Raw genomic sequence first — 11,244 nt, forward strand, 5'->3', positions numbered from 1 at the left:
ATGCTAATGGGGGGAGCAAACCTCTCTGTGGTATCAGAGTTTGTATTTCTTGGACTCACCAACTCCTGGGACATCCAGCTTCTTCTCTTTGTGTTCTCCTCTGTGTTTTATGTGGCAAGCATGATGGGAAACTCACTCATCATTTTTACTGTGGCTTCAGACCCTCACTTACACACTCCAATGTACTTTCTGTTGGCTAACCTCTCCTTCATTGACTTAGGTGTTTCTTCTGTTACCTCACCCAAGATGATTTATGATCTGTTCAGAAAGCACAAAGTCATCTCCTTTACAGGTTGTGTTATTCAGATCTTCTCCATCCATGTTATTGGTGGTGTGGAGATGGTTTTACTCATTGCCATGGCTTTTGATAGATATGTAGCCATATGTAAACCTCTCCATTACCTGACCATTTTGAGCCCAAGAATGTGTCTCTTCTTTGTAGTTATTGCTTGGATAGTTGGACTTATACACTCTCTGGTTCAGCTGGTTTTTGTCATAAACTTGCCTTTTTGTGGACCAAATGTGTTGGACAGCTTCTACTGTGACCTTCCCCGGTTCATCAACCTTGCTTGTGTAGATACTCATAAACTAGAATTCATGGTCACAGCCAACAGTGGATTCATCTCTGTGGGCTCCTTCTTCATATTGATAATTTCATATATTGTCATCATAATATCTGTACAAAAGCACTCTTCAGGCGGTTTCTCTAAAGCCCTGTCCACACTTTCAGCTCATATCTCAGTAGTGGTTTTATTCTTTGGTCCTTTGATATTTGTGTATACATGGACTTCTCCCTCCATACATCTGGATAAATTTCTGGCCATATTTGATGCAGTCATCACTCCTTTTCTGAATCCTGTGATCTATACATTCAGGAATCAAGAAATGAAGATGGCAATGAAGAGAGTGTTCAAACAGCTACTGAGTTATAGAAAGATATCTTAAGTGCTTGCCTTGTGAATATAAAGTGTATTTTCACTATTCTCAGTGGAAAAACTGCCTTTCTACACCCTGTCTATATACATTAATATTTAATCTATTTTCTTCTGTTTAGGAGGGTGAGACAATCACTTCCAAAAATAGAAAAAAGTCACAGGTATTTACAAAGTAAATATTATAATAATACTGAGCCTCAATTCCCAAGGAATTTTTTTCATGTCTAAGTACAGGGGAATGCCAGGGCCAAGAAGTGGGAGTGTGTGGTGTGTGTGTGTGGGGGAGAAGAGTGGGAGGGGAGGACATGGAGGGCTTTTGGGATAACATTGGAAATGTAAATGAAGAAAATACCTAATAAAAAAAGGAATAAAATTGGATATAAAAAGCCAGAAGTCTACAACAAGACATTTAAAACAGACAAAATAATGTTAAAAAAATCACTTATAGTAATTCTGGAAGTACTTCCTGGGAATACTTGTCTGTCTTTTAACCATATTTTTTATCCTTAAGAATTTCACACATATATTCAAGGAAATATGTTCTTATCTATTCCTTAATTGTTCCCTTTCCACTCTCAAAGGGGTTTCCCTCCCAACTTCATTTCTTTTTTCTTTTTTTTTTTTGATAATTTACTAAATTTTGTTTGTTCTTCACATATGTATGGGTGTAGAACCATCCAAAATAGTATGAGAAACCACCCACTGGGACCATTCTTTAAAAGATATTTCTAATTTCTCTAGGAGCTATCAACTGTCAATATCTTCTCAGTAAGGAATGAGGCCTGAAAAACATGCCTTCAATCTATTTTTGAAGTTTGGTTTGCTGACTCTTGGGTTCAACATGTCCAAGTAACTACATGTGGCTAGAGTTTATGATTATGACAGTTTTGCAATGTTCAGAAAACTCCATTGTACTCTTAATCTTTTGATTTACATTCTTTCAGCTTCTTCCTCTACAATCTTCTTTGAGCTTTGGGTTGTGGATATTGATAATGCTGCTCCATTTAAGACTGATCTTTTGTCTTTATTCTACCACTTTGACCAACTATGCATCTCAGATTTGCTTTTGCCCACTGCAAAGAAAAGCTTCTCTGACCATGTCTATGGATATAAAAGTAACTATTTAGAAGTTAATGTGAAAGCAGAAGCATGGACATGGAGTGAAATAAAGTAGGAAGCTGTAGTGTATAACTCACGAGCTCCCCAGGCTTGAGCTTCTGATGAAGATTATTCTATCATGCATGGATGTAAATTATTTTCTTTCTTTCTTTCTTTCTTTCTTTCTTTCTTTCTTTCTTTCTTTCTTTCTTTCTTTCTTTCTTTCTTTCTTTCTTTCTTTCTCTTCCTTCCTTCCTTCCTTCCTTCCTTCCTTCCTTCCTTCCTTCCTTCCTTCCTTCCTTCCTTCCTTCCTTCCTTTCTCTTCCTTCCTTCCTTCCTTCCTTCCTTCCTTCCTTCCTTCCTTCCTTCCTTCCTTCCTTCCTTCCTTCTCTTTCTTTCTTTCTTTCTTTCTTTCTTTCTTTCTTTCTTTCTTTCTTTCTTTCTTTCTTTCTTTCTTTCTTTCTCTCTTTCTATATGGTTTTCCAATTCATTTTATTGAGTGTGACGTGTTTCCAGTTTTCCATTCAGTTTTCTTTCTTTCTTTTCTTTTTTTCTACTTTTTTATTAGATATTTTCTTCATTTACATTTCAAATGCTGTCCTGAAAACCCCTATATACTCCCCAGCCCTGCTCCCCAACCCACACTTCTGCATTCCCCTCTACTAGGGCATATAATTTTCACAAGACCAAGTACCTCTCCTCCCAATGATGGCCCACTAGGCCATCTTCTGCTACATATGTTTGGTGGGTACTGGTTAGTTCACATTGTTGTTCCTCCTATAGAGTTGAAGACCCCTTTAGCTCCTTGGGTACTTTCTCTAGCTCCTCCATTGGGGGCCCTGTGTTCCATCCAATACATGGGTGTGAGAATCCACTTCTGTATTTGCCAGGCACTGGCATAGCCTCACAAGAGACACCTATATCAGGGACCTTTCAGCAAAATCTTGCTGGCATATGCAATAGTGTCTGGGTTTAGTGGCTGTTTATGGGATAGATCCCTGGGTGGGGCAGTCTCTGAATGGTCCTTCCTTACATCTCAGTGCCAAACTTTGTCACTGTAACTCCTTCAATGGGTATTTTGTTCCCTATTTTAAGGAGGATTGAAGTATCCACACTTTGGTCTTCCTTCTTCTTGAGTTTCATGTGTTTTGCAAATTGTATCTTGGGTATTCTAAGTTTCTGAGCTAATATCCACTTATCAGTGAATGCACATCATGTGAGTTCTTTTGTGATTGAGTTACTTCACTCAGGATGATATCCTCCAGATTCATCCATTTGCCTAAGAACTTTGTAAATTCATTGTTTTTAACAGCTGAGCAGTACTCCATTGTGCAAATGTACCACATTTTCTCTATCCATTCCTCTGTTGAGGGACATCTGTGTTCTTTCCAGCTTCTGGCTATTATAAATAAGGCTGCTACATGTAAATTTCTTTTGTTGAATACGCCTCATATTCATCAGAGATTCCTTAGCTACTCATCTAACAGTTGTGTCAACATGACACCACTGCCTGATCAATCATTATTACAATATGTAAGGCTCAGTACTGGGTAAGACCATTGATTTTTTTTTAATCCCCATGAGCCTACATAGCACCTTTTGGCATTGTCAAATCTATCAGAAGGGTTTCCTCTTCAGTTCAAGATTAATTCTTCAATACTCTGTGGCATAATGAAGGGATGTCTTCAACAATAGGCTCTTCCCATGTAGCTATGGAGTGTAATCAAAGGAAATGATATTTTCCATTGTTTTGGAATTCGTTCATTTTGATAGCTTTATTAGTTCTTATGGTCCTACATGAATACTTGTGTATAGCTGACTGTTAATATGTCTCTATACCAGATTTTAACAAATTACATGTACAATCTGAAAACTGTGGAAAGAATGTGCAGCCACTTATATTAAAAAAGACAATTACATATAAATGTAAAGCACAAGTAAGGTATAGAAGAGTCTAAAAGACAGGATGCTTTTCAATATAGAAAGATTGAGGACATGGATTACAGGCTATGATAAAAACATATTTGCCTTTATGAATCATGTTTTAACTTTAAAAATGAGAATAGATTCAAACACTGTGTATAATTAGAAATTATTTTAAAAACCAACAATAGTAGCCAACGATCTTTGCTTCTATTAAGTATTCTGTGACTTCAAATATTTAGTTGCATTTGCTCATACTAAAATTAGGATTTAGCACTCACATTTAGGCATAGCTTTTGCCCTATCTAAAATTAAACAGGTAATAAGTACAGAGACAAGCATCACCAACAAAATACAAGAAATGGGAGAGAAAATCTCAGATGTAGAATATACAATTGAAGAAATAAATACATTGGTCTAAAATGTTCCTGACATAAAACATCTTAAAAAAAATCTAGGACACTATAAAAATACCAAACAGAGGAATAATAGGAATAGAAGAAGGAGAAGACTCCAATCTTCAAGGCCAAGAAAATAGTTTCAATAAAATTTTAAAGAAAATTTCCCCAAATTAAAGAAAGTGATGTCATAAATATACAAGAAGCTTACAGAACACATAACAGATTGGCCCAGAAAAGAAAATTCTCGGCTTTGTCTCAGCATTGGTGGCAGACATCTTGGTTTCAGGTCTCCGCCGAGAGTATTCTGCACAGGTAAGAGTGTGGATTACAGAATCTAACAGCTTCTGTGACAGAACGAAGCAACACAGCTTCTGGGACAGGTCCAGTCTGGGGCCTTCATCTTCGGCCAGGAGGGAGGTCCCAATGCCAGATATCTGTTCACCTTCCCTGTAAGAGGAGAGCTTGCCTGCAGGGAGTGCTCTGACCACTGAAACTCAGAGGAGAGAACTAGTCTACCAGGTCTGCTGATAGAGGCTAACAGAATCACTAGAGGAACAATATCTAACCAGAGACAACTAAATCAACTAACTCCAGAGATACCAGATGGAAAAGGTAAACATAAGAATCCTACTAACAGAAACCAAGACCATTCACCATCAATAGAACCCAGCACTTCCACCTTGCCCAGTCTAGGGCACCCCAAAACACCCGAAAAGCTAGACCCATATTTAAAAGCATATCTCATGATGATGGTAGAGGAAATCAAGAAGGACTTAATAACTCACTCAAAAAATACAGGAGAACACTGCTAAACAGATAGAAAACCTTAAAGAGGAAGCACAAAAATCCCTTAAAGAATTGCAGGAAAACACAACCAAACAGGTGATAGAATTGAATAAAACCATCCAAGACCTAAAACGGGAAGTAGACACAATAAACAAAACCCAAAGTAAGGCAATGCTGGAGATAGAAACCCTAGGAAGGAAATCTGGAACTATAGATGCGAGCATCAGCAACAGAATACAAGAGATAGAAGAGAGAATCTCAGGTGCAGAAGATTTCATAGAGAACATCGGCACAACAATCAGAGATAATGAAAAATTCCAAATGATCCTAACTCAAAACATCCAGGAAATCCAGGACACAATGAGAAGACCAAACCTATGGAAAATTGGAATAGATGAGAATGAAGATTTTCAACTTAAAGGGCCAGCAAATATCTTCAACAAAATTATAGAAGAAAACTTCCCAAACCTAAAGAAAGAGATGCCCATGAACATACAAGAAGCCTACAGAACTCCAAATAGACTGGACCAGAAAAGAATTTCCTCTGGACACATAATAATCAGAACAACAAATGCACTAAATAAAGATAGAATATTAAAAGCAGTAAGGGAAAAAGATCAAGTAACATATAAAGGCAAGCCTATCAGAATTACACCAGATTTTTCACCAGAGACTATGAAACCCAGAAGAGCTTGGACAGATGTTATACAGACACTAAGAGAACACAAATGCCAACCCAGGCTAATATATCCAGCCAAACTTTCAATTACCTTAGATGGAGAAAAAAAGTATTCCACGACAGAACCAAATTCACACATTATCTTTCTACGAATCCCGCCCTTCAAAGGATAATAACAGAAAAAGACCAATACAAGGACAGAAACCATGTACTAGAAAAAGCAAGAAGGTAATTCCTCAACAAACCAAAAAGAAGACAGCCATAAGAACAGAATGCCAACTTTAACAACAAAAATAATAGGAAGCAACAATTACTTTTCCTTAATATCTATTAATATCAATGGACTCAATTCCCCAATAAAAAGACATAGACTAACAGACTGGCTACACAAACAGGACCCAACATTCTGCTGCTTACAGGAAACCCATCTCAGGGGAAAAGATAGACACTACCTGTTTTAGTCAGGGTTTCTATTCCTGCACAAACATCATGACCAAGAAGCAAGTTGGGGAGGAAAGGGTTTATTCGGCTTACACTTCCATACTGCTGTTCATCACCAAAGGAAGTCAGGACTGGAACTCAAGCAGGTCAGAAAGCAGGAGCTGATGCAGAGGCCATGGAGGGATGTTCTTTACTGGCTTGCCTCCCCTGGCTTGCTCAGCCTACTCTCTTATAGAACCCAAGACTACCAGTCCAGGGATGGTCCCACCCAAAAGGGGCTTTTCCCCCTTGATCACTAATTGAGAAAATGCCTTACAGTTGGATCTCATGGAGGCATTTCCTCAACTGAAGCTCCTTTCTCTGTGATAACTCCAGCTGTGTCAAGTTGACACAAAACTAGCCAGTACAATTGACCCCTTGTCAACTTGACACACAAACACATCACTAGTAAGCCTCAACCCTTATATTCTTATTCATCCCCAAGATCTAAATAACTTTAAAACTCCCACAGTCTTTACATATTCTTAAAATTTCAATCTCTTTAAAATATCCATCTCTTTTAAAATCCAAAGTCTTTTTACAATTAAAAGTCTCTTAACTGTGGGCTCCACTAAAACAGTTTCTTCCTTCAAGAGGGAAAATATCAGGGCACAGTCACAATCAAAGCAAAAATCAATCTCCAACCGTCCAACGTCTGGGATCCAACTCACGATCTTCTGGGCTCCTCCAAGGGCTTGGGTCACTTCTCCAGCCATGCCCTTTGTAGCACACACGTCGTCCTCTGGGCTCCAGATGCCTGTACTCCACTGCTGCTGCTGCTCTTGGTGGTCATCTCTTGGTACTGGCATCTCCAAAACACTGCTTGACCCCTTCAGTCCTGGGCCTTCAATTACAACTGGGGTTGCACCTTCACCAATGGCCTTCCATGGCCTCTCACAGTGCCGAGCCTGAGCTGCTGTGTGACCCCTTCATGCCTTCAAAACCAGTACCACCTGGTGACCCTTACACATTACCAAGTTCCACTGCAGAAGGAGTACAACCTTGCCTATCTCTGGAACACAGCCTCTTTGTGCTTTCAGAAAACACTTCCCAGAAGATGTCACCTCAACGATGCTGGTCTCTTCTTAATCACCGCTAATTTCTTAGCTCCAGCTAACCAGCATCAATAGTCCCAGTAATGCAAAGTTTTTGCTTTAGTAGTTCTGGTATCTTGTTAATCACAGCTGATTCTTCAGCCCCAGCTAACCAGAACTACAAAAACTTCACAATAAAAACAGCAATGGCCCTGAAGAGAGTCTTTAATTTTCCCTCTGAAATTTCACAAACCAGGCCTCCATCTTCTGCACTTTTCTCAGCATTATCTTCCAAGCTCCTACACAACATCTGACAGAGCTCTTAACAACGAATGGATCTTCAAGCCCAAAGTTCCAAAGTCCTTCCACAGTCCTCCCCAAAACATGGTCAGATTGTCACAGGAATACCCCACTCTGCTGGTACCAATTTGTTTTAGTCAGGGTTTCTATTCCTGCACAAACATCATGACCAAGAAGCAAGTTGGGGAGGAAAGGGTTTATTCGGCTTACACTTCCATACTGTTGTTCATCACCAAAGGAAGTCAGGACTGGAACTCAAGCAGGTCAGAAAGCAGGAGCTGATGCAGAGGCCATGGAGGGATGTTCTTTACTGACTTGCCTCCCCTGGCTTGCTCAGCCTACTCTCTTATAGAACCCAAGACTACCAGTCCAGGGATGGTCCCACCCACAAGGGGCCTTTCCCCCTTGATCACTAATTGAGAAAATGCCTTACAGTTGGATCTCATGGAGGCATTTCCTCAACTGAAGCTCCTTTCTCTGTGATAACTCTAGCTGTGTCAAGTTGACACAAAAATAGCCAGTACACTACCTCAGAATGAAAGGCTGTAATCAATTTTCCAAGCAAATGGTCTGAAGAAACAAGCTGGAGTAGCAATTGTAATATCTAATAAAATCGACTTCCAACCCAAAGTCATCAAAAAAGAAAAGGAGGGGCACTTCATACCCATCAAAGGTAAAATCTTCCAAGAGGAACTCTCAATTCTGAATATCTATGCTCCAAATACAAGGGCAGCCACATTCATTAAAGAAACTTTAGTAAAGCTCAAAGCACACATTGCAGCTCACACAATAATAGTGGGAGACTTCAACACACCACTTTCTTTTTTTTTGTGATATGTTTTTTTAATTAGGTATTTTCCTCAATTACATTTCCAATGCTATCCAAAAAGTCCCCTATACATTCCCCCCCCAGTCCCCCACCCACCCACCCCCACCCCTTGGCCCTGGCATACCCCTGTACTGGGGCATATAAAGTTGGCAAGTCCAATGGGCCTCTCTTTCCAGTGATGGCCGACTAGGCCATCTTTTGATACAAATGCAGCTAGAGTCAAGAGGTACCGGTTAGTTCATAATAATGTTCCACCTATGGGGTTGCAGTTCCCTTTAGCTCCTTGGGTACTTTCTCTAGCTCCTCCATTGGGGGCCCTGTGATCCATCCATTAGCTGACTGTGAGCATCCACTTCTGTGTTTGCTAGGCCCCGGCATTGTCTCACAAGAGAAAGCTATATCTGGGTCCTTTCAGCAAAATCTTGCTAGTGTATGCAAAGGCCCACACCACTTTCATCAATGGACAGATCATAGAAACAGAAACTAAAAACAGACACATTGAAACTAACAGAAGTTATGAAACCAGTGGATTTAACAGATATCTACAGAACTTTTTATCCTAAAACAAAAGGATATACCTTTTTCTCAGCACCTCATGGTACCTTCTCCAAAATTGACCATATAATTGGTCATAAAACAAGCCTCAACAGACAAAAATATTGAAATTGTCCCATGCATCTTATCAGATCACCATGGATTAAGGCTGATCTTCAATAACAAAATAAATATTAGAAAGCCAACATTCATGTGGAAACTGAACAACACTCTTCTCAATGATACCTTGGCCAAGGAAGGAATAATGAAAGAAATTAAGGACTTTTTGGAGTTTAATGAAAATGAAGCCACAGCATACCCAAACTTATGGGATACAATGAAAGCATTTCTAAGAGGAAAACTCATAGCTCTGATTGCCTCCAAAAAGAAACTAGAGAGAGCACACATTAGCAGCTTGACAACACATCTAAAAGCTCTAGAACAAAAGGAAGCAAATTCACCCAAGAGGAGTAGACGGCAGGAAATAATCAAACTCAGGGGTGAAATCAACCAAGTGGAAACAAGAACTATTCAAAGAATCAACCAATCAAGGAGCTGGTTCTTTGAGAAAATCAACAAGATAGATAAACTTTTAGCCATACTCACTAGAGGGCACAGGGAAAGCATCCTAATTAACAAAATCAGAAATGAAAAAGGAGACATAACAACAGATCCTGAAGAAATCCAAAACACCATCAGATCCTTCTACCAAAGGCTATACTCAACAAAACTGGAGAACCTGGATGAAATGGACAAGTTTCTAGATAGATAACAGGTGATACTAGGTACCAAAGTTAAATCAAGATCAGGTTAATGATCTAAACAGTACTATATCCCCTAAAGAAATAGAAGCAGTCATTAATAGTCTCCCAACCAAATAAAAGCCCAGGACCAGATGGGTTTAGTGCAGAGTTCTATCAGACCTTCAAAGAAGATCTAATCCCAGTTCTTCACAAAGTATTCCACAAAATAGAAGCAGAAGGTACTCTACCCAACTCATTCTATGAAGCCACAATTACTCTGATACCTAAGCCACAAAAAGACCCAACAAAGATAGAGAACTTCAGACCAATTTCCCTTATGAATATCAATGCAAAAATCCTCAATAAAATTCTAGCTAACCGAATCCAAGAACACATCAATATAATCATCCATCCTGAACAAGTAGGTTTCATCCCAGGGATGCAAGGATGGTTCAATATATGGAAATCCATCAACATAATCCACTATATAAACAAACTCAAAGACAAAAACCATATGATCATCTCCTTAGAAGTGGAGAAAGCCTTTGACAAAATCCAACACCCATTCATTATAAAAGTCTTTGAAAGATCAGGAATTCAAGCCCATGCCTAACCATGATAAAAGCAATCTACAGCAAACCGGTAGCCAACATCAAAGTAAATGGTGAGAAGCTGGAAGCAATCCCACTAAAATCAGCGACTAGACAAGGCTGCCCACTCTCTCCCTACCTATTCAACATTGTACTTGAAGTCCTAGCCAGAGCAATTCAAAAACAAAAGTAGATCAAGGGGATACAAATTGGAAAAGGGGAAGTCAAAATGTCACTTTTTTCAGATGATATGATAGTATATATCTGTGACCCTAAAAATTCAACCAGAGAACTCCTAAGCCTGATAAACAGCTTCAGTGAAGTATCTGGATATAAAATTAACTCAAACAAGTCGATGTCCTTTCAGTACACAAAGGATTAACAGGCTGAGAAAGAATTTAGGGAAACAACACCCTTCTCAATAGTCACAAATAATATAAAATACCTTGGTGTGACTCTAACTAAGGAAGTGAAAGATCTGTATGATAAGAACTTAAAGTCTCTGAAGAAAGAAATTAAAGATCTCAGAAGATGGAAAGATATCCCATGCTCATGGCTTGGCAGGATCAATATAGTAAAAATGGCCATCTTGCCAAAAGCAATCTACAGATTCAATGCAATCCCCATCAAAATTCCAACTCAATTCTTCAACGAATTGGAAAGGGCAATTTGCAAATTCATCTGGAATAAGAAAAAACCTAGAATAGCAAAAACTCTTCTCAAGGTTGTAAGAACATCTGGTGGAATCACCATGCCTGACCTAAAGCTGTACTACAGAGCAATTGTTATAAAAACTGCATGGTACTGGTATAGCGACACACAAGTAGACCAATGGAATAGAATTGAAGACCGAGAAATAAACCCACACACCTATGGTCACTTGATCTTTAACAAAGGAGCAAAAACCATCCA

The 11,244-nt window shown here is 39.1% G+C and overlaps 1 protein-coding gene across 1 annotated transcript; it reads left to right on the forward strand.

Moving 5' to 3' along the window:
- On the forward strand, positions 1 to 945 carry LOC110289480 (olfactory receptor 4F3/4F16/4F29-like). Its single transcript, XM_021155696.1, has one exon. The coding sequence runs from the start codon at positions 1 to 3 to the stop codon at positions 943 to 945; it is 945 nt and encodes a 314-aa protein (XP_021011355.1).
- The last annotated feature ends 10,299 nt before the right edge of the window (positions 946 to 11,244 follow it).

This window comes from Mus caroli, unplaced genomic scaffold (genome assembly GCF_978045245.1).
Source record: "Mus caroli unplaced genomic scaffold, Mus_caroli_1 scaffold_2, whole genome shotgun sequence".
NCBI lineage: Eukaryota > Metazoa > Chordata > Mammalia > Rodentia > Muridae > Mus > Mus caroli.